The sequence below is a fragment of the Lichenostomus cassidix genome, chromosome 17 (assembly GCF_008360975.1).
Source record: "Lichenostomus cassidix isolate B80296 chromosome 17, HeHo_3.0, whole genome shotgun sequence".
NCBI lineage: Eukaryota > Metazoa > Chordata > Aves > Passeriformes > Meliphagidae > Lichenostomus > Lichenostomus cassidix.
The window spans coordinates 3955182-3979080 of NC_139497.1; the positions used below are offsets into that span (position 1 = coordinate 3955182).

At 45.7% G+C, this 23899-nt stretch overlaps 1 protein-coding gene across 4 annotated transcripts in view; it reads left to right on the forward strand.

Moving 5' to 3' along the window:
• DDX31 (DEAD-box helicase 31) overlaps positions 1–23899 on the forward strand; it is a 42533-nt gene that overhangs the window by 16282 nt on the left and 2352 nt on the right. For 2 of the 4 annotated variants that reach the window (XM_085076928.1, XM_085076927.1), the window contains 5 exons: positions 428–478; positions 2291–2496; positions 7850–7931; positions 13968–14079; positions 18437–18617. In XM_085076928.1, coding sequence (XP_084933054.1) covers positions 428–478; positions 2291–2496; positions 7850–7931; positions 13968–14079; positions 18437–18617 — 632 coding nt within the window. Of the gene's footprint in view, positions 1–427; positions 479–2290; positions 2497–7849; positions 7932–13967; positions 14080–18436; positions 18618–22324; positions 23385–23899 lie in introns of those variants that run through there. The other 2 variants (XM_085076930.1, XM_085076929.1) reach the window with 2 other exon arrangements.

Consider the following 23899-nt stretch of genomic DNA (forward strand, 5'->3'; position numbering starts at 1 on the left):
GCCTCTCTCCATGTTTGGGCAGTAGGTGCCTATGAGCAGATCTCTTTTCATCAGTGAAACAAACTGAAGAACCAAAGGTATCACTACCATTTACACAGTGGATTCTCTCAGATATAATGCAGAAGGGCTGTAGCAAAATACTGTAATTCAGCACCACCATCCTGAAATAGGTGTTTGTATCCTCCAGGCTTTGGGGCCATAGTAGTGGATCATTTTTTTTATTGCATCAATCTGCTAACAATCCTTGCATTTTAAACCCTCAATGTTATTTCTGACCTTTAGTCCATGTCTCCCCAGACTAGACACATAAAATTCCTACTTGCACAGCCAGTTGCTTTCTGACATAGTTGCCATCTCAGAAGGCTCCTCGCTCTGCTGATACCTCCAAAGCATTTTTACTGAAGTGATTTCCTTATTCATTTTAAAGGATGTTGCAGCACGGGGTCTGGACCTGCCTCAGGTTACCTGGATCGTACAGGTGGGTTTGCTCTGTGTGTTGAGTGCAGCCTTGCTCAGCTGAAATCCCTTTTCAGTGCACAGCCTTCCTGCAGCTGGCTGGTCTTGGTGCTCATGCCTGCAGGTGTGGGAGACCTACGAGTTCCTGGCTGCAGGACTGGGACTCTGGGTTTTGCTGGGATACAGCATTGCTGCCATATCTTGTGGTCTGTTTTTAATAATTCCAGTGTTACCACTAGCTGGCATGAAACCCCCTCCATTTCCCCACCCAGGAAGCCAAATCTTGTGAAATCCTGGCCATCTCTTGCAGTTCTGTTCTGTTTTCCTGAGCTTGCTGGGGAGGCAGTTCCATGAGGAGTTGAAGTGCACTCCTGATGTAAAACACTGAGTAGCCCAATAGTGTCAGTGCAGTGACCTAAGTGAGGCTTAGCTGGGTTGGGGCTGGGTAGCCATAACTGCATGGTTTAGATTTTTTTCTGAAAAAAAAGCCCACCAAAAGCCTGCACTGCTGCACTGCTGTTGACAGAAATATAGTGTTAGGGAAAAAAAAAAAAAGAAACCAAGGAAGATGGATTGAACCTTAAAAATAGCAGCCTGTCGTTTCAAAGAGGAGGCTGAGAGCATGAGGCAGATTTCATTTCTATAAAAGATTCATAATTAAAAAAAGGTTAGTTGAATTGAGGAAAAACTGATCCAGAGATTCACATGTATCAAGCGACACCTGGGTAAAAGGAACAGGGCACAGAGCCTCAACAAAGCTTTTTAATTTCTACCTCATCCCTTCAGGTAACAAACTTGATTTGATTTTTGTGCTTTTTAAAAAAAGAATGATTTTTGTAGCAGCCAGCTACTCAGAGAAGGCTGTGGAAGTGAAGTCTTTAATTCCCAGATCTGTATATTAATATAATTTAACCAAAGATATAGTTGCCAGTGTTAGAACGCAGTGCAAATTACCTAAAGCCCTGGGAGACTTCTGTGTGTCCAGAAGGCGAAATCTCAGCTGTCCTGAGAGCTGTGTCCAAGAGCAAGGACCTGCAGGGAGCAATTAGATTGCTCACAGCATCTTACTCACACCTCTAGCCAGTAGAAACTTTGCCAGAGGGCACAGGTATAAACACTAGAGTGGGCTTTGGTTGTTGGGTTTTTTCCAGTTAAACTGCTGAGGGCTCATTTCTGAGCAGTATCTCTGTGCATGTTCATTTTTTCCAGGAAAGAGGGGAGGGGGGGAAGAATAGGGGGAGGTTAAAGGGAGGGAAATGTGTCACCCTTTATCAGATCTTGCAAATGGCTGGGCAGTTTTGATTCCCAGTGAAGGAAATGAGGGGCACTGCTATATTTTGGGGGTGTTTTAGGAACATTTTCATGGTGTCTGGTAGTTGTACAGGGGAAGACAGTTGCAACCTGTATCATACACTGCTGAGAGCACTCCATCCTCTCCCTTAGATCTATTCTACATGATTTGCTTTAATCCAAACAAAGCAATTTAGCCCAACTCCAAACTGGCATCAGTTGTTTTTTATTTCGTGTCTTTTCTCCCAAACGCAGAGCAGGCAGCTCCCCACTCCATGTGGGCAGTTTTTGGGGTGAGAAATGATTAGATTAGATTTTTTGGGGAGGGAGAAGCAAACAGGTTTCTGACGTGCCTGTATAGAAATAAAATATAAAAGGCAAAGCAGACACTGAGATGGGGAAACTGTCCTGTTATCTCAAAGTTGGCCGACGTGTCACATTCAGATGTCAAAAACGGCTGAACGATGGTTGTGGGGCTGAGGCTCTTTCCAAACATCCCAAATCCTCGGCACGGGCAGCGTGCTGGGTGTGCCTTTTGTTCCAGGTGAGCAGGCTGGGTGTCTGGTTGGTAATTAACACGCTGCATCCTGTTAATTCCTCCTTCCCGAAGTACAACGCTCCGGCTTCACCTGCGGAATACATCCACCGGATCGGGAGGACGGCGCGCATCGGCTGCCACGGGAACAGCCTGCTCGTCCTGGCGCCTTCGGAGGCAGAATATGTCAGCTTGCTGGCTTCTCACAAGATTAAGTGAGTCAGAAACGCGAGCAAAAGTTTCAGCTCATCCTTGCTAATTAACCTTCCGTGGCACTTGCAGCGGGACTGTGGCTCGTGCAGGTTTTAATAAGAATTTATTAATTCTTGTGATCCAGGCCTGGCCCCAGACTAGCAAAAGGAGGAGAGGGAAGTGTGTGAAAATCATCGGCCTGACAGGCTGTGCATGAGTGAGTGTGTGTGGTGAGGGGCAGGGAGGAGGTGATAGTCGGAGATCCTGTGCACTGCATTGTTTTCTCTCTGGCCCTGGGTTCAAATCGTGACTAGGTGGAGATCACAAGTCAAACGTGCCTGTCAGATGCTGCCTGGCCATCTGCCTGCATGGCACCATATTGTCACAGGCTGTGCTGGCCCTTCGGGAGAGATCCAGGGGAGAAATTGCTGGGGAGCTCTGGGTTGTATCTGGCAGATAATTGACCAAGATGTGTTGTTTAAGTGGCTTGTGACAGGGATAAGAGAGGCTTTTGCAAGTGGTGAGAGCCCAGAGTGGTCCTGGAAGGCAAAAACAGAGGGTGGACTCTGCAGACCCAAAGTGGGGTGAGTTTCCAAGCCTGGGAAAGCTTCTCTTACCTGGCTCTGCTTGGACTTGGGAGTAGCAGCAAGGAGAGCAAGCCAGGCTCAGAAAGGACCAGCCCAGAGTGCAGTCAGGTACCTGATGGCTGAACAACAATGAGATTTTAGTCCAGCTCTGCTTGCACAATGGTCCATTTGTGGAGAAACCCCACAACTGGCTGCTCAGCATTGCTAGGCAGGATCTCCATCCTCCTCAGCAGCCAGCTGGGTGTTTGTGCCTCCCCTTGCTCCCTGCTCTGCTGTCTCTCAGCGTCTGAGAACATCAGCAGAGTCCCTTCAGTGTTGTAGCAGCGTTGATGGAGCCCTGTAAACTCATGCACAAATTAGTTCCCTTTTATTTCTTGTGCTTCTGTCGGGTGGAGCTGCTTGGAATCGAATTTGGTTTTGCATCCTTGAAACAAACAAATGTTGGCAGTAAATACAGGCTTATTCTAGGCTGTGAGCCATTTAGTGGTCTAACAAAGAGCCATCCATCATCCCAGGTAACTATCTATTAAGCAGACACCAGCAAGACATGGAAGGCTAAGCTGACAGGGTTTTTTTTCATGTAACAAACAGCACTGACATTTAAAGGTGAAATCCCACATAATTGTGAATTTTTAACTCCAAGCAGAAAGTTCTATTTTTCTATTTTATAATATTTTGGTAGTGTTAGAGGAAGGAGAGGGAAATTTTCCTCCTTTTTATTTTAAATGTTAATGCTTTTATCCAATTTTGTTGTTTTTTGACAAGTTTTAAGGAAGTGTCACTCAGGCTGGTAATTACATCTGCTAAGGAGACCTGTTGTTGAGCTGGCCATGGTTTTCAGAAATCTTGAAAACTCTGAATAAGCAGGGGGAGCTTTATGTGAATTTATTTTTCCTTCACTTTCCCGAGCCAGACAACTCCAAGGCTTGCCTTTTCTTGTTTGGTTTATGTCCTTCATAAAACATACTGCCCTGCAAATAAAAGACTTGCCAAAAAGGAGTGTAATTTGCTTTCCTTGACCCCCATCTTCAGAGGGAAGGGAATGAGTGTCTGCTGGGCACAGGGCGACTCAGCCTCTTCCCACACAGACATGGAGAAGGGGCACAGGGATAGAGCAGGGAGCTGATGAATTACTGAGAAGATGCAGGAAGGCAGCTTGAAGCTCAAGGCAGCAAGTGCCATCAGCACAAATTGCCGTTACCCTTCATAAACAGAGCATTATGGTGATAATCCTGACAATTTAATTCAGTGCGAGGGCGAAAGACAGCGTGTGTTGGACTGTCACCGAGCCTCTTCAGCACTGCTCATTTCTGTTCCTTTGCCCTAAGTCTTTGTAGCTTTTGACTTGGTCTGCACAAGTTCCTGGAGTTGGCTTATTTTTTTTTATTCTTAGCTTAATTTTTAAAGCTCTTGGGTTTTTGTCAAAGGATGAGCGTGTGTTGTGAATTTTTTTTTTTTTTAATTTGTTGGCTTTTTTTTTCCCTTTTTTTAAATGAAATTCCCGCTGGGTTTATTGAAATGTAAATACTTCATAAAATATGTATTTTGAAGAAGACAAAGCATGAGATGTGTCCCCGCAGCCTTCAGCTGGTGTAAATGAGCAATGCTCTGCTGCTTTACAGGAGATGAGGATCTGACCCAGAGTTTTTTTTTTTTTCCTAAACCCCTCCACCCACCCCAGCATGCATGGGAGTAAGTCCAGGAATGTTGAGAGTCGGAAGTAATGAGAGCAGACGTGGCTTTGTTCCTGGATGAAAATCCACTTCGGAATTAGAGATGACTGCCTTTGAAATTGGAAATCGCTCGCAATTAATTTTCACTGGTACCTGAAGCCTCTCCTTGGCTTCCAGTGTGGAAAAGCAGTGTTAGCCTTTGCCAAAACGATCTCACTTTGGCTCTGCTGAGATCAGTAATTCCCCTTGGGGCTCAGGAAAGCTGCCTCTCTCTGCAACTTTCTGTTTGGGCTTTGTGTGGCTGGAAGTTGTGGCCCAGCTGTAAATGTGGATGTGCAGGCACGTGCACACTCATGTTTTCTCTACATTCCCTCTTCACTTTTTTTTTGTTTTTTTTTTTTAAAAAAAAAGGGTTAGACTCCAAAATGTTCTGTCTCAGCTCCAAGCGCAACTAACAGATTTCCCTTCAAAGGGTGGAGGCAACGAGCAGAAGAAACGCGAGGTTCCCTTTTTTTTTCCCCTTTATGTCTCTTCTAGTCCCTTCAGCTGCAATCTCGCGGCGCCTGCCTCGACAGCTATCAGATAATTTCTTTATCTGCTAACGGCGGCCTAACTAATTTATAAAGGAAGAGGCATCACCGTGAAGGCACGAGTCATTCCCCTCCCTGCTCTGGGGCTGTGCTTTTCCCCCCTCCTGGCTCCCTGGCGCTGCTCCCTGCTGGGAACCCAGTTCAGGGATCTGTTGCTGGCGACACGCCAGGCAAGGGGAGGACCCGACAGGGGTGACAACTCTGACAAATCAATGTCAAAGGTTTGACATTTTCATTCATAGCGGTGTCAAAGCAACCTTTGCAGGGGGAAGGGGGAGGTCTGCTTTCCTCTTGCTTAAGTGGTTGCCATTTATGTTTTAATTTGCTGTTATACTTTTCAAAACCAAACAGAGAAACCCTTGGTTGTCGTTTTATGCTCCATTTCCCTTTCTCCCCCATGCCTCCCCCGCCTTTCTCCACATCCTCTGCTAAGTAATCTGCACACGGTGGGGCTGATCTCCCTTGTAGGGTGTCTTATGGCCACTCTGGCCCATCCCTTCCAGGCTGGATGGCTGTTCCTCTGGACCATCTCTTTTCCTCTCCTCGTGCCGTGGTGGTGAGCTGGCTGAGGTTGAAAAGGCAGATTGCAAAAGTAAAGGTGTTTGTGGATTTAACTGGGAAGGATGGGGAGCAGGGGAGGATCACAATATCCTGTCACCCAGTGTGGCAAAGATCCATCTAGGCAGGTGTTAGAGAGCTGTGAGTGAAAAGAAAGGAGATATGTTGTTATAATTTCTTTCTGTACTTTACAAATTGATAAATATCAGCAATGCTTCCTTTCAGAAACCACAGGCATCTTTCTGACCAGGTGAGATTCAGGAATCTCAGAACTTTTGGACCCCAAAGATTTCTCTCTTCCTTTGGTTTAATCTCAAGTGAACTCATTGGCTTTTTTCTAGAGATGACTTCTGCCCATTAGTGAAAATTTGGGCCCAGAAACATCAGCTTTTATGATCTGAGCAATTCCCTTGGAAATGGGACCCAGTTTGGATGCAGCTGTAATATTAATGGCCTGGAACTGCACAGCTGTTCCTGTGCTGTCACCTGGAGTGCGTGTGCCCCTTAAGACACTGTTAAAGGGGACAAAGAATTCCTCATCTCCTGTAAATGCACCTTTAAGCAGGACTGCTCACTTGGAAATGAAGCAGGTTTGTAAGCATTTCCATATCTGGGCCATAAGAGGACCCAGCAGTGTCTTGCAAGCAGGACTGGAGAATAAATCATCTGGTTGAGTCTACAGGAGGAATGTGAGTCGACAGAATGAAAATAAATGCCCAGTGTGAAGCCTGGCTAGGACAGCTGACTGAGTCTCCTGTATTTAAAAAAAATGCTGTGGGGTCCCTAATGGGCTCGGCTTTGGCTTTGCACTTCAGATGAGAGGGGAGGTGAGTTTCTCAGAGCAGGGAAGGAAATCAAACTGGATCTGGTGTCAGAGGTGGCTTTTGAGGCTATAAATGGTGAGTTTGTCCATCAGGAAGTGCCTCTGAGCTTTGACCCAAGCAAGGTAGCAAGGAGCTGGAATCATGTAAGATCCTGTGGGAAAGACAGAGTGATGTTGTGACCAGAGGGAAGGAAGCTGCAGGAGAATTGGCTTGATAAGAAGAGTTTTTTGGGATTTTGTTGTCACCCTCTGAGCTTCACTGTGAAAGAAGGAGCTGTGTCTTTGCACAGCTTTAGTTTTAGCTCTTCAGTTTTGCAAGCATGGTCACTAATATGGGTGTAAACAAGTGTGTGTAAACATGAAAGCATCATCCTTTGAGTGAGGTTTGAGCACTGTGTCTCCTTCCAGAGACTCTGGAAGCTAAATTGGAGGCGACAAGACATAGCAGAAGTAGCAATCAAAGTGGAGCACATGTTTCCAGCCTGCATGTGCCTCAGTCAGTCACTTCTCACAGCTGCACAACCAACTTTCTGCTCCCTGCCAATGGCATTGAGTGTGCAATGAAATATTGGACAACCTCTGAGTTCAAGGTGGAGGTTGTAGATCTTATTCTTTATAGTTACAAAACAAATTTACAAGAAGCATTAATGTTATGTGATGCTTCAAGTCTGTCTTGAGTTTCTTTGAGTGGGAAATGAACCCAGGTGGTTCTGAATTGTCTTGGTGCTTCTCAGTGCAAGGAAAGAAAAATTATGAAAATAATGGAAGTGTAATCCCATTTATTTCTTCAATCAGTTCCTCTTGGTTGAGAGCCAAGGAGACTTTCAGTGAATGGAAGGTCCACCCTCAGTTGTTTGGATGCTCTGCTAGAATTGGAGTGTGTGTTGGTGACTTAAAACAGTGACAAGATTGCAGGTGAAACTGTGTCTCTGTGCCACTGAGAGCACTGATTTGGATTTTTCAGCAGCTCCACTTGCAGCGTTGCTGAGGGAGTGTCTAGGCTAAGACCTCATGTATTTCAGGAATAAATTCTTAAGATGATCTGTGAATCTCAATCATTTTGTTCTCCACTACCAGTCTGTGGCTCGTTCCACTCTGTATTTCATAGTAGGAGAAATAGTAATTTCCTGTCTTTGTTACTTCAGTGTTTCAGAGCTAAAGATGGAGAAGGTGTTGGCCAGCCTGATGAAGGATGATCGCTTCAAGTTGCACAGACCAGGGAGCAAGGTGAGTTATTCTGCTGCTTTGGAATTGCTCCAGTTTTCATTTGCCAGTTAAACATCACAAGTATTCCTGCCTTAGCATCTGTCTTTACATCCTGTCTTTACACTGTCAGGCAGTGTAAATAGTTATAGAGCTACCTTATATCACAATTTTCCAGTGTTTTGTTGTTCCCAAAAAGGAGCTGCTTGCTAAGTCTTCAGCAAATACCTTTGTAACAGACAGGGAAGGTTTCTGGATGCAAAATCTTCAGTGTTTTTCTGCACCAGGTTTCTCTTTTCCTGTGTTTTCTGCACTCAAATACTGTTGGAGATGACAAACAGCTCTAAACTGAAGAAATGAGGAAAATGCATTTGGTGATGTGTTACATAGGGTTTTTCATCATCTGTATTTACTTGGAGCCTAAACCAAAAGCTCCTGGGTTGACAGTCACCTTTTTATTGACTTGGGCAAGCCTTGGCTCTGCCTTCAAGTCACTAATTCACAGAATTCACTCATTTGCAATTGTTGTCTCGGGCGTTGCTGCACTCTGGCAAATTAAATCCTGCAAAGAAGCTGCATTTTGAACGGAAGTCAAAAATGTGTCAAGCATGATGCAGCACACACTCTTTTCCCCCTCTTGTTGCTGTTTTGCTGCTGGTGCTTTTGTTCCCCATGGCTGAGGCACCTCGGTGCCCACGCTGGCTGCTGGGAGCCGTGGTGTTCCTGGTAAACACAATTGTGAAAGATGTTCAGTGCTCCTGCACCTCACAGAAAGCCAGAGCTCTGCTCAGCTGAGATGCAGCTCTATTTAAAGCTCTTCCCCACCACTGCTTTTGGCTGAAAACAGCCTGTAGTGCTTGTGTTTTAAATGTCTGGATCATGCCTAGGATATGGCATGAGTTTAGTTTAGTTGTTTCGTTGTGCTTTGCTAATGCAGAAATTATTTTAAATAGTTGTGTGTGTGTATATAGATACCTTCCTTTGCTTCCAAATATAGTAAGGGTAACTTTAGATTTCCTTTGAAGACTTCTTCAACAATTACATTTTTGCAGAAATTATACTTTAATCTGTTGCTGACATGGGACAGAATATTCTGTTCTGGACTGGGGACAAATGTTATTTCAATGATGATTTATGTTTTGAAAAGTCACAAGAGAAAATGCCTTTTTGGCACCAAAAAGCTAACCAAGCCTGTTTGCTACCAAAATTGATCAAATTGGTATTTCTCCCATGCCTCAAATTGTAAAATTACCTACTCATTTAAGCACAAAATTTTTTAAATACTCTTCTTTTGGCTTTCTCCCATTCCTTCCAAAAAGCTCTAAACCAAACCCCTCTTAGGAAGGAGCAGTTGTCCTGGTTTGTGCAGAGCCAGGGGCTGCACAGAGGAACTTGCACAGAAGGATTTGGTTCCTTGTTCTCTCAAAGGTGGGATTGAATTCCTCTTTTCCCTCAGGCATCAAAGCTAGTGGGATTTTGCTGTTGACTTCACTGAGATACTTCCACTGTGGCTGTAGGTTGGTTTCAATCTCCTGCAGGAACTTGGAAATACAGAATAACCAGTTTTTGTGTGATTCAATCTGAAACATTTGAGGCTTGAGAATAGAGTTCCTCTTCATGGGAAAAAATTCTATATCATCTAATGGGGATAAAATTACAGCAGTTCTGTCAATGTGAAACAGACTCCTCCCTTCAGGAATTATTTGAAAAATACATTAAATGCCATCAAGGATTCACTCTGTTTGTTAGCTCCATGTTTTGTATTGCCATGGAGGCTCTGAGTGGTGAGCTCAGAAGCTGCAGGGGCATTTCCCAAGCCTTCAGGAGGGTTAATATCTATTAAATTCTCCCAGTTTGCCACATGGCCACATTCCCAATAAGCTGGGAATGCAGTGGGACATTGCATGGGACAGGGAGGGGTTGAGGAGGTGTCAGGAGGAGGAGCTGAGCCTGATCCCGTTGGGAATTTGCCTTTGGAGGCAGGTTCAGCTCTGCTGCTCAGCTCTCCATGCTCTGAGTCATGGATCTGTGATAGTCCTGCACCTCATTATGATGCTCTTCAGTTCTCATTGCCTCAACTCAAGTCCATTAGAAGTACCACGTTGGAACATGTATTTTTTGGGCTTCTGTGTGCAGCCGGGGAGCAAGCTGAAGTGCCTGTAAAATGTATATTTTATATTTAGGTGGATGAAATATATATGTGGCTATGTCTGGGCGTGTGAATGTTCACCTGCCTACAAAGAGAATAAATTTGATCTTTCAACTTTTATGGAGGGGGGCAAGGGGGACTTGGTGAGTTCTAGAGAAGGTGTGTGGAGGTTAGTAAAAAGTTGTTATTAAAACAAAATCCTTCATTTTGTTTTGAAGTATAATGGAAGCAGGAGATGTTACAGTCAGGCTTTTTGGTGGGTTTCCCCCATCTTTCTTTTTTTTTTTTTCTTTTTTTTTCCTGTTTTAAGAACGAACTTTTGAACCTCAGTCTAGTCTTACTGTGTTTCAATTTTTTTTTTCCTTTTCATTATCATATTTTCTTAATGAAATCAGAAGTTTTCAGTACTTTTCCCAACCTCTCAAACCTAAAACCTGCCATCTTTATCACTGGAGGTTTCCTTCTTCTGACAGCAATACATGTGTCTTCTCCTGGTGGAGTTGGCATTTTTGGGAGTTCCCCTGATGTCTCAAACTGGTTAAATAACATTGCATCCTTTTTTTCCCCCCTGCATTTCTTCTTTTAGCTTATCAATATTGTCCACAGTCATTATGTCCTTGGTTTGGGATCTGCCAGAACAGGTTTTTAAGGAATCACAAGGCAGAAAAAGTTCTCTTCTCCCACTGTTTCTCCATGATGGCAGCAGTGCTGCTGATTTCACAGATGGAACAAAGTTAGATGGGGAGCAGATCAAGCAAACCTCTGGGGGAGGCTTTTTATCTTTGGGGTCTTGGAAGAATGTGTAAGGTCTCAAATTAATTGTCTTGCTCATCCAAACCAGGATTAAAGCTTGCTTGTGTGAGTAAAGGACATGGAATGGCTTCCATGCCCTTCCAGTAGCACTGGTTTATTTGATCTGTCCACACACTCCATCGTGGGCAGGTTTTATTTTCACAGTTTGCCTCTGAGTCAGTATTAAATTTAGATTTTTAAATTGGGGTGGGCTTTTTTTTGTTGTTTTTTAGATGAACCTCCCTGGAAGACAGGAATCAAACACAGGGGTTTTTTCATGCCCATTAGGGTGCAATTTTAAAATGAGATCTGTCTCAAGGGTCTGAAGGGGATAAAAGACAAGCTGGAGATGGGAGGAGGGGAGAAGCTGTTTTCCGAGGACATTATGTTTCCTGCCATTTGCTTTTTTTTTATTTATATCTCTTGGACTGACCTCACACTTTGGAAATTATGCACCTAGTTTTTTATCCCTCATTTTTGTCTTACTTTTTTTTATTATTTTTTTTTTATTTTCCCCCAGCTCCAGCAAGAAGAGATGCCTCATTTTGAAACCTAAAGGGGGGAATAAGAAAAGTCCTTTGTAATATATTGCCATATTATCACTAAATCCCCTGACAGTTGTGACACAGAAGCAAGTCACCTGTCACTTAAGCTTGAGGTCTCTTTAATTTTCTCCTGGAATTCGCACCAGGCTGTCTTTAATTTGAGGCCTTTATTGGAATTCTGAAACCTTTCTGCCTCCCCGGTGCTCAGATCTATTCTGAGTGCTGTTACAGAATGTATACAATAACCAACACAGGGATTCAGAGGGGGCTGAAGCACTGTTTATTTAACACTCTGGAGGGATTTTCGTGCTTATTCGGTCCTGGCTACCCGGCTTTCAATATCGCTTTGACAACCGTTATGCCCTTCTCATTAATTTTAAACAGTTAAAACACAGGAAAAAGAGAAAAAGTTTTCATTATTAAAGTGCTTTACTTTTTAATAACAGAGGATTCTGTCCGCCAGGGGAAAGGGCAAACCTCACTAATTTCACATTCATATTAAAAAGCGCTGGGAAGGTGACACTTGGTGCTGCCAGGAGGCTTAACAAAAGAAAAGTGCTGGGGGCCGGGAGGAGCAGGCGGGGCCAGAAAGTTTTGTGTTTCACGTCGGTGGAAACTTGGTAGTGACAACAAGGAGTGGCCACTTCGGGGAGGCAGCTCTGCTCAGGGCTGCTGAAACCTCTGCAGTGGCATCTTGTCAAAGGAGTGTGCAGAGAAGGGCAGCGAAGCTGGAGAAGAGTCCAGAGAGTAAATCATGTGAGGAAAAACTGGGGGAACTGCAGGGGCTGAGCCTGGAGAGAAGGAGGTTGGAATCTGCTCCCTGGAGGAGAGGACACAGCCTCAAGCTGTGCCAGGGAGGTGCAGGTTGGACATCAGGAAGAATTTCTTCACTGTGAGCATGGTCAGGAGTTGGAATGGCCAAGGTAGAGTCCTCATCCCTGGAGGTGTTCAGGAAAAACTGGATGTGGCACTCAATGCCATGGTTTGATTGACAAAGTGATGCTGAGTCACATATTGAACTCGATGATCCTGGAGGTCTTTTCTGATCTAAGTGATGCTGTGATTCTGTGAGATGGATTGTGAGCTTTTCTTGAGTGGATTGGAGACAGCAAAGACCAGAAATCTGGGAGGCTCTCCATGTGTTGAAATACCCAGGTTGTCTTTGGAGATGCAGGTGGGCAGTCAGTCCAGGCAGTGAGTGAGCAGGAGCTCCAGCCCCAAGTGTGTTTGATTTGTTGAGGAATAACTCAGTGGCTGGAAGCTGTTTGATCCTAAGTTCCAGAGGGGGCACAGTGCAGGGCATTTAAACTGTTTGAGGTTTGTCCTTGGGCACATTTGCTGTTGGGTACAGAGTGGCACATGTGGGACAGCAGGACATCTTGTGTCAGGTGCTGGCAGCTCCTGTGATCCCAGAGTTGGTGGTGTCAGTGGGATGTGGCTCCTCTGGGCTGGCAGCAGTGCAGGGGAAAGAGGGGTTTGCAGCATTAGCATGCAGATCTGCCAGAGCAGAACACCAGGATTGCTGCCTTGGCACAGGCCTCCTCCAGAATCCCAGGAGCTGGAGGTTTGTGTTCCATCAGCCCTGACCAGGATCAAGTTGCTGCCCTGGATCTGACACTCTTACACTTGGATGCTGGTTCCTGTCTGAGTAGCATTTGAGAACTGTGGCCCTTTTCTGGGAGAGGTGCACATCCATGGATGCTTGGCTTTGCACTTTGCTGTCATCTTTCCATCAAAAAATTCACTTGCTTTCTGGTCCACATTTCCTTTCTCTGCCTGAATCCCTCAGAGAGGGAGAGAGCCTCTCTTCTCCTCCCAGTGACAGCTTGCTCCCAGGAATGTTTGTTTTCCATTTCCTGAACTGCATCCTACAGTCTGATCCCAGGAAAGCTGGGAAAATTGCCCTTTTGGCCTGGGGAAGTTTATTCTGTCGTGCCTTTGGTGCAAGGGGCTTGTCCTGCTCTAGAGGAGCCAAGTGATGGCAGTTCCACTCAAATACGACTTGCTGACAGTGAGAAAACTTCATGGAGAAATCCATGATGGAATTAATGGGAAGTTCATTCAGTTGCCTTTGCTCACAGGTGCTGAAGTTGGTCTGTTCTCTGGAGCTTGGGGCTGAATGTGGATCTCATGGATCTCCTGCCCTGGGTGTTTTGGGGAAGTGCACAGGGCAACTTGCAGCATCACTCTGAACCTGTTAGTGTAGGGTCTGGGGGGAGTTATCCCAAATAACCCCAATGGAAACAGGCAGGGGGATCTGGCCTGTTGAACCTGGAAGCAGAAAAATGGAAAGGGAAAAAAAAGCAAGGGAAAAAGGTACGTGATAGATGTTAGAAAACACAAAATTAAAACTGATTTGTTCTCCCCACCACACGGCGCTCACTGGCTGCTCTGACTTTAACATCTTTATCTGGATTTTTTTTTTTTTTTCCTCTAGTAATATTGAGAGGATTACCTTTGTTGGCCCCTGGGTAGTTGCTGTGTGATTTTACTGTTATTAAATCTATTGTAAACTGCTTCATTATTCCTGACTCAAATTCTCTCTTTCCTCTAATCCTCCTGCCTCCCTGGTAGAAATCCTGTGGCAAGAACCCTCAGGAAGTCCGGGAGAGAGCCACAGTCCTGCAGACCAAATTTGAAAATCACGTCCACTCCAGCGAGGGGAACGTCCGGTGGGCAAAGAAAGGTCAGTGTGTTTCCTTCCACTTATCCCACAGGGGCTCAGATTTTGCTGCCAAGGTTTTCTTCTGGGGCAGAGCATCAGGGAAAAGGCCTGGAAGAAACATTTTGGGGCCGTTGGGCTCTGCAGGGGGTTGAGGCAGGCCCAGAAGGCTTTGTGGTGATATTAAATGTTAATTTCTGGCGTTCCCATCTTACGTGCAAATGAGATTTAATCTTGCCTTTCAGTGGGATTCATATCCAAGGGCTCTGACCCAATCACAGGAGTGAATGGGTTGTGTGTGTTATCCTGGGAAGGGGAAGGTTGACTTTTTCCACCCCATCCTGGTGCAATTCCCATCAGATGCCTTCAGTTCACACCAGTGATGAATTTGAAGCCTCAAAGACAGAATGCTTTAGGAGCAACTCTGACCAGGAAAGGATCTTGGAGTGGAGCTGGTTGTGTGGGATAGGAGATAAATGAGAGAGAGGGCAACAACTCAGAAAGGCAGGAAGGATAAAAATTGGGATGGATTTAATAATTGTAGCTGTGTGCAAATCTGGGATTCTACCTGCCATCTTTCCCAAGCAGGATGCACAGCAGTTGTCACTGGGCAGGGTAAGAGACTCTTCCCTTCTTCTTCTCAGTTTGGAAAATCCAGAGGAAGACAGATATGGGAGAAAGATTACAGACTTGCTGGGGATGTGGTGGGGAAGGAAACACTGATCTCCTGAGAGGAGCCAAAAAAGTGTAGGCACTGTGGGAATAAGGCCCCAGAGCTCCTGGGCAATTACTTGGCATTTGGCTATGAGTTATTGAGACAAGTCCACAAAATCCAAGCAGCTTGCACCCATTTGCAGGTGTAGGGGGTAATTACTTTTATAGCTGCTATTTTAAATCCATGATCTCAAAGCATATGACTGACATGATCATAATCCTTCATTCTGCATCGATGAGCTCCTTGTTGCTCCCTTGGGATTTCTTGTACCCCATGCAAACTTCTCACCTGAACTGCCTGTGCCAGGAGCAACCAGTGAATAACTCTGATCACACCTAGGAAACCTCTCTGCTTCCTCCCTACAGTGTCACTGTGCACACACCCACCCACACACACTTGTTGCTGACCTCAGCATTAACAACTCCTTTAGCCACAGAGAAGAAGCACAGAAAATACATCAGGAAATGCTGAAATGTTGTGCATCCCATTTATCTTGTAGAGGAGCACTCCACCTCTTTTTCCAACTCTGCTATCTACATATGCAAATTTTCCACTGCTGAGTGGCTTCCATAAGCCCCCTCTTCCTCCCCTCTGAGCCAGGCATCATGAATAATTAACATGGCAGCTGGCTTTTGCTTTCATGGCAGACAATCAATTGGAAACTGTGCCAGAGATGCATTTGTTTCTCTCTCTTTTTCTGTTTTTCCCCATTTTCTGACCTAGTCAATGTTAATAAGCAGTGTTTGCACTGCAGCCTGCTTTCAAAAGGCGAGTGGCTCCCTGCCCGCTCTCCCCTTCTGGCTCTGGGTCCCGTGTTTTTCAGACTCAAATCAAGTGGTTCAGGGAAGGTGCTGCCCTTCAAACTTGATTGACTGATGAGCAGTGAGATGGGTGGGAGGAGGGGTCTGGCTGGGCCCTGCTACCTGAAGGATGAACCTCATCAAGAGTTGGAGGTCCTTTTGGGAAGTGGAGGATGCTCATGCCAAGGGTTGCATGGTGGTAGGTGCTTCATGTCGGAGCTGTGGGGACAAATAGAGCTTGGGAGAATGTGATCCTTTGTGTCCCTGGGGTTACAGAGAGGATAAGGAGGCAAACCCTGCATTTCTCCCCCTTGTTTCCCAGTTTTACAGCCAGCAGTTGAGCATTTTGCCTCCTCCTTCTGTCCTCAGTGGAAAGGGACAGCAGAGCCAGGGGAGCTCAGTGCTGTGGCACAGTGCTCATGTCTGTGGTGGTTTTGGTTCATCCTCCCCTCCTGCTCCCACCTGCTCTGGCAAAGTCCCAGTTTATCCAGCCCACTGGGGCCAGTGCTGGGAGCTGGGAGCTGGGAGCTGGCTGGGAGCAGGTTATGAACAGGTTATGCCACCAGTCTCCCTTTCATATCTCATTACCCTCTTGTCCCCTGTTCAAAGTGACAACAAACCAGCCCATCTAACCCCCATCATATATAGAACATGCTGGGTTTTTTTCTTTTCTTCTTTGACTTTCCATGCATCATTTTCTGTAGAAAAATGGGGATGCAGAGGTGCAAAGGACCAATCTAAATCCTCTTGTCTTACATGAGCACAAGTCCAAACCCCACTCCAAGCCAGTGCATGTTACCTTCGACTTGTGTTGGTGTGGCAAAAACTCTTAACAGCTCAGGCAGTTTGTTCCTGTGGTGTCAAGATGAAGAACCTTTTACATGAGTTATGGCCTGACCAGAGCACTGGTACCAGTCTTTGTGAGTTGTTTTCATAAAGCTCTGTCTCTTTGATCGCAAAATCATAAAAGAATTTCAACTTCAAAAAAAAAAAGCCAATAAAGCTTTCAGTATCTGGCTACTCTAATTGCACATAAAAGCCAGAAAACATGGCTCTGGCATCTCTGAGAGGTCTAAAGACCTGACAGTAAAGATTTTAAGAAGAATCACATCCACTAAGGTCTTCATTTCAGTCTCATGGGTGCTGTAATGAACATCTCAGCTCTGAGCTGCTCAGAGGTGAGGCAGTTTCCTGGGCTGGGATTTCGACCTGCAGGTCCAGCCAGGCTCTCAGTTCAGCTCTGGGTTAGTGCCTTGCATCTCTCCCTGCTCTTGTGTGCTCTGACTCAAAGCTGGATCTGGCAGATGTCTGTCAGGACTTTGGGAAGAGGGGAGCCTTTGACACTTTGATTCTCTAACTCTGGTTTTGGGGAGTTGGTACCTCTCTGCTCGACTGTGGGAGGTGAGCTCAGCCTTCATAATAACAGGATCTTTAGTATCAACCATTTCCAGTGCTGTGAGGCAGACAACTATATTGGCTCCAGTGGGACTGAATTCAAAGAGGGAGCAAGTTCCTATTGTTCCCTTTGAAGAGTTACACCTTCTCATAGGTGAATTTGACCAATAACTTTATGAAAAAAAAAAGCAGCTGAACAGGGTTTTTGAGAACATTTGAGCTGGTTTATAAGCCCTCAGAAGGATGGCCTTCAGACGAGACACTGAGACAGTATTTGGAATTTAGCATTCTCTTTTTTGGGAAAACACAGGTCTCTGGGTGCTCAGAAGCCTCTAAAAGAGCAGCATTGTGAAATTGGGAAGAAGGTGCAAAAAAACTCAATCTTTTCTTCTCATCGATTGGGAAAAGGAGTTCGCTTTGCTCAGTAAACAGAGCTTTGATGGATTCCCTGGGTCCTTCCAGGAGCTGATCTGCTAAAATGACATTTTTATTACTGTTCATAAACTCCAATCTCCGGCTGCTGCCAAGAGATTAGACGTAAGCTGTGGGCAAACTTGCTGGTCCGATGGCTCAACAGGCAAGGGCAGGAGAGGTGAGAGTTTAGAGCTCACTGCTGTCGGGAATGAGAGGGAGAGAAAGATACAGGTGGTGCTTTGGAGTGAGGGCTGGGGGGACACGGGAGGTTTAGCAAGCAGAGGAGCAGCAGGGGATTGAAGGGAGGCATTTTCTGAGCTGCAGAGTTTCCTTCCTGAAGTCCCTCTATTCCCAGAGCAGAGGACAGCCCGGGTGTAGTTAATGTTCTGGGGACAGGGAGGAGCAGAGGTAGTGCTCATATTAGTGGATGATTGTCTTTAGAGCAATGAGCCCTGAGGGAAGGGCATTACAGGAATATAAAGATGGGAAGGGAAATTTGCACACAGTTCTATTATTTTTCCCTTTTGAGAAGGTGAGCTCTGTTCTCAGTGTGCTGATGAGTCAGGAAATCCATCCGGCTCTCAGATATTTATAAGGGACTAGCTGGTAACTGGTGAAAAATGCATGGACTACTGGGACTCTAATATCAGAGGAGTCTTCCTGTGCCATCTCCATGCTTCTCTGTCTTCCTCCCTGCATCTCTGTTCCCACTCTCCTTTTATCTGCTGCCATTCAGTGCCAGTGACTCTTGAGAGATGTGCTACCAACATCAGCTTTTGTAGCCAAAGGGGCAGCCTTGCAGGAGGCAAACCCAGAGCTTTGTTTCAGTTCCTCACACCTCCCCAGCACCTACCTTCCCCTTTTGGGATTGTTGCAGTGCTATGCAACCTTCACAGATTTTTAACATGCCAGCCTTTTCTGCCAGCTGCTGACCAGAAGGTGTCCCAAAGGACCAGCCCGATGTCCTTTCAGCTGGAACAGCTGAATCTTTAAGTGTGTATATATATAAAAATGCAGCAGCAAACAGAATTCACTGGTTTTTTTTATTTCCCCTCAGCACTGCAGTCGTTCCTTTGTGCCTATACCACCTATCCCAAGAACCTCAAGCACATCTTCCACATCAAATCTCTCCACCTGGGTCATGTGGCCAAGAGCTTTGGGCTGAGGGATGCCCCCAAGAACCTGACTGCTCTTCCAACTGCAGGCTCAAAGAAGAAGACCAAACAAAGACCAAAAAGGTAGGTCAGCCTGATGTTCCTGAGCCAAGGAACACTGAGTGACACACTGTGGTGTGCTTTGCTCCAGGAATTGAGTGTAAATCAAAAAGATTTACAGATCTGTTGGTAGATATGATCCTTCTGTACGTTTCCACCTGTAGATGGGAACAGTTCTGGCAAACACAGTTCTGCAAAATTCTGTGGGATCTCTCTCAGGAAGAGATAGCAAACCCAGAGTTGCAGCTCTATCCCCTCTGGTGTGTGCACAGGGCTGTTCTGGGTATTCTTACTCTGTGTAAGGAGTTGGAGACTCCCTGATGCTCCTGGAGGAGCCCTGAACCCTCCTCTGTGCTTGGAAGGGAGCTGAAGGTGCTCAGCACATCTGATCCTGGCTCCTCTGAGTTGGTTCTCCAGGACAGATAATCCTCTCTTTGGAGATCACAATGTGAAGGACACAATCTCTTCCCCAGTGCAGTGGCAGCATACAAACCTCTGGCTTGCAGGTAAAATCTCTGCAATAATTGAAAGGAGGAAAACCTTTCTTCTTTATCAGCATCAATTGTGGCTCTTCCCATGTAATTGTTGCTACAAACTCCGTTAGCAAACCTTAGCCATGCAATTAAAGCACTAATCCACATAATTGCTCCAGGGCTGGGCACTTCTCTTGCACATGCACCTATCTTGTGAAAAGAAAAAATGCAAGGGGAAGGGATTTTAAAATAAAAAGTTGGAGGCTGCATTGTCCTGCTTTCAGAAGCCACCAGGGACAGGCCACTGCTCTGCCTCCTGCTCCAGCTGACCCTCCTCAGCAGATGGGCAACAGGATGGGAATGCCCCTGTGAGCAGGGGATTTAACGGAGCTTTATTTCGGGAAGAATAGCCTGATTAGCTGATAAAGAGCATGTAAGATGGTATGGGGTGGGCTTTGATGTCTTGCTGGCCCAGCAGGGTGTCAAGCTATGACTGACAGTAGCGTGTCACAGGATTACTTGGCCTGGAACAATGCCTCTCTCTGTTCCTGTGATGTTGCTACTCTGTTAGAGCTACTTTTTCCCTTGTTACAAACCTCTTTTAGACGGGGGTTCCTCCTCCCCGAGTCTTCATCCCATTATAGCACAGACAAGCTCAAGATACAGTAGGTATTTACACGCAGGACGTGTGGGGTTGGGGGATGTGGAGGTGTTGGAACAAATGGCCTGAGAGTGATTTGAGAGCTCATTTGCACGTGGATCATATAATTGCAGCTCAAGGAAAGTGGGCAGACTTTGCACAGCTCTGTCACGGCTCAAGCTCCAGATTTCAAATCCGGGAGCATCTGGAAAGTTAAGACCCTGCAAAAAACAGCCAAAGTTGGGATGTGCAACAATTGTTCCTGCCTGGGAAGCTTGCTTCTCATCAGCTTTCTCTGCGTGTGCTTAAAAAAAATAAATAAATAAAGAGAGAGAGGGGGTATATTAGTATTTATAGGATAGTTTAGAGAAAGTGAATATAGATTCAAATTCAGTCTTTGCTTGCATAAATCCAATATAGTGCTATTAACTTAGAGAATTGCTTTTGATTTCACACTGACAAAGCAGAAAGCAAAACTTAGCCTGCCATTTAGAAGACAAATGGTTTCTAATTGTAAAATGCAAGGCTCGAAATTATAACAGCGCAGTCACAGAGCAATCTTTTTAATTATATTTCTCACATGATGCTGCGAGTGTTGGTTGTCGTATTACACATTGTCTCCCAACATCCGATACTGGTTTTTAATCAGGCTGCTCACTAAAGCCTCATCTCTCAGCACCTGCCTGGAGAATAAAGAGCAGGCACTCCAGGTTGAAAGTGGGGTAAAGGCAATCATTAAATGTTTCCTTAGGAGGACAAAGAAAACTTTTCATTTCTTTTGAAGTCTCCTTTTGTGCTTCGCGCCTCCTTGGAGAGCCTGCTTGGCGAGGGTGAAACAGTGAGAGGGAGCAGCCAGGTGTGTGATGTTTCGGTGCTGAAAGTGGGAGCAGCCCTCTCCTGAATGCCCATGTAAACTTCCATGTATTTTTCAGAGGTCTTTGTGCAAACCAGCTGTCCCCTTAGCCGCAGTGGATCTCACAAAACTCGATCTGAAGGCAGAAAAATAATTGCTCGTGATGTTTTCTGAAAGTCACAATGTTTAGGTGGTAGATGAGCACACGAACCAGATACTGTATATTGAATTACAGGACATCAGCTTAGGAAGTGTCTGGGCTCATGCTCTGACTGCAGGCTAGAGGCAAGGAAGCTGATCCCACTTCCATTGAGGGATTAGCTGTGCTTGGTTCACTGTGGAGTCGCAGCACGCCGAGGAAGTGGCTGACAGGCCAGATAGACTTGTCTTTGACTCCTTCACAATGCAAATACCAAAGACCCACTGCCATTCCACTGTGCATCCCTGTGCTGCTCAGGCTTTGCATTCTGGATCAGTGGGCTTTCATGGGAATCTGTGGCAAGTGAGGGTCTGCTTTTCTTTTGAGCTCAAGAAGGCCAGTGTTTGACCCCAAAGGGTTTCACTGCAGTGAGGAGTTGCAACTTAATTTGCCTTGTTTGTGAATTCAAGCCATGACAAAGAGGTGAATCTTTAGTTCAGTTGATGCTATGGAACTCCCTGCTCCAGGAATCTCTGATGCAAGAGGTGCTCAGAAAGGTTGAATTTACTTGGGAGTATCAAGAATTGCTACGGCATGAGCAAAAAGTAATACGAAAACTAAGGTGAAAACCTCCTTGTGCTTCACAGTTTAACTAAACTAAAATGGGATCAGGAAAAGGTGTCCAGGGTGCTTCTGTTTGAGAGCACTGATGTACATCATTATCACAGTTATTATTATTGCTCTGATAGGGAGATGGGCACAGCCTGAAGGCTTTGGCTGCAAGATCCTTTTAATTCATTCTTCAGCATGGTCAGATAGAATTAAACAACTCCTGGGATACAAACCTGGTAGCCCTGTGTCCTCCACATGGCCAGGGCAGCAGTTTCCTTTGGGTGTAAACTCATAGCCTTTTACCTTCTCTCCCACCTCACATCCTTGGTTCCACTTTTGAACATCTTGGCATTGACAATTTTGGGAAGACTAATACATGGCTTGTGACTCAAGGCTGCAGCTGGGCCTCCCTGCACAGCAATTGCCTCATCATTAGAAGCACTTTGCCTGCCAGTTTTTATGTGCACATTTAGAGCTTTCCTAATATCACTTTATTAGTCAAAATTCAAGTCTGGAATTCTGCCCACTGGGGATTTCACTCGGTTTGGGCAGTCTGTTCTAGAAAGCCAAATTGGAGCTCAGGTAAGAGCAGGTATGGGCAAATGGAGCCAAAAATTAGAGACATGGCTGCTGTGAAAGGAAGCATCACCATCACTCTGCATTAAGGGAGTTCAGGGACACAGGTGAGTCCTGCTTACCACATCATGATGTTATAAGGAGTCCTGTTAAGAAATTGAAGTTTTATAGTGGTAAAATCTATCTGATTGTTACCTGCATACAGCAGTGCCCTTGATTACTGTCCTGTTCTACTGTGGCTGCAGCACAGAGCCTTTGCTCCATCTCTGAACAAGTTAACAGTGCTGGAAAAACCTCTGTGCTGGGGGCTGTGCACCAAAACTTATCTCTCTCTAACTGAAATATATTCTGTCCTCAAGGTTGGGAAAAGGCCTGACAGAAGCAAGAATCCTGGGAGGTTCACAACCTCCCAGTGCTGCTTTTGTCCTTTTTCCATAGGGTGAAGACCAAGGGATGGCAGTGAAAGTGAGACTGGGGTTTCTGTGTAGCTGAAATGCATTTGACTTGAGTAGGGCAAGGTGGGCATTGCTGTTCAGCTCATCCCAGTGTGGAGACCACCCTGCCCTGAGTGTTCTGCAACAGCCTTGGTGCTCTTTCTGCCTGGCTAATAATTTTCCTCGATCTTCTCAAGCGTCTGCCTCAGCTGGGAACAGAGGACCTGGGCCATCTGTTGACCTGTCGAGAGCAGTGTAGGATTGCTGATGGATTTCTTGCCCCCACTCTGCAAAAACAACAGCAGCAAAACCAACCCAAACAGGGTTGCATGGGCTGCAGATGGTTCATCCAGTGCTATAAGTAGGAAAAGCAGGTGTTGCAGCAGCCTTGGCCCAGAGGTAACCCAGCTCTGCTGCTGGCACGGTGTCAAGGAGCTGTTGGAGATGCTGTCAGGCAGATTGATGGTGCAATCCACGTTGAAATGTTTTCTGATAAATGGAACAGCCTCCTCGTGTCTCCTCCAAAGGCACACCATGAGTTCTGGGACTGTGCGTCAGAACTTCATCCTCCTCCTTCCTCAGCCGGAGCAGTTTGGGAGCCTTTGGCTGCTGCAGATGCTGGGAGTTGGTTAAAGGTCACTACACCTGTGCTCTGCATTGCAGCAGCATCTCAGCAAGACAAAGGAGCAGGCAGGGATGCCAACCAGGTTGAGGGAGACACCTCTGAGAACAAACTCGCTCACCACTGAGGTGAAAAAGATGAGTAGAGGCATCTTCTGAGGCAGCAAACAACACCCAGGAGAAGGGACAAGTCCAAATTGTTCAGATTTCCTCACAGATGAAGGGTTGGGCAGCACCAGCATCCCTAAAACCACTGTGGTCCCAAGTGGGGAAAGGGAGCAGCATGCTGGGAGTAGCCCTGTTGTTTGTAGAAGGAGACTGAAGCAGAGGAAAGAAGGATTTTCCTCTTTCCTTCACTGGACACTTTTCCTTCCAGATGTTCCTCTCCTGCCTTTCCATCATTCAGTGATGTATTTAGCAAGATTTACAAGATCATCATGTTTAAAGAGTGAATAAAATCTCCTGAAAGACTGGAAAACTCCAGGCCAAAGTTTTAGAGACAAAAAATTCTATTCTCCTCCAGAAAACTGGAATGATAACAAAATCGTCTGGGGATAGTTCCTCTGTTTCTCTCTGCTGAGGGTCTTGGTGAGCTTTGGTGAGGTTGCAGCTGAATTACAGATGTGCTCAGGCAGCTCTAAACCTGACTCTTTTATTCCTTCCTCTGTCTCAATATACCATGATACCTAGACATGAGATCACAGCAAGAGATGCTGATAATCCATGTGTTTTTCCAGTGATGGGAACATGGGTTCTGTCTGTGTTACAAATGCAATCTTACAGCCTTTCTGTGAAGCTTTTTGCCACAGTATCACCACACAGCTCCCTTAAATTAACATCCCACCAGCCTTGAGCAACAGGGAAAACACAGGGAGGTGGGAGAATGCACAAGGGGGCCAAAGAGATTAAATACCTTGCCCAAGGGTGCTCAGGGGGTGAGTACTAAGGTCTTGCTCTG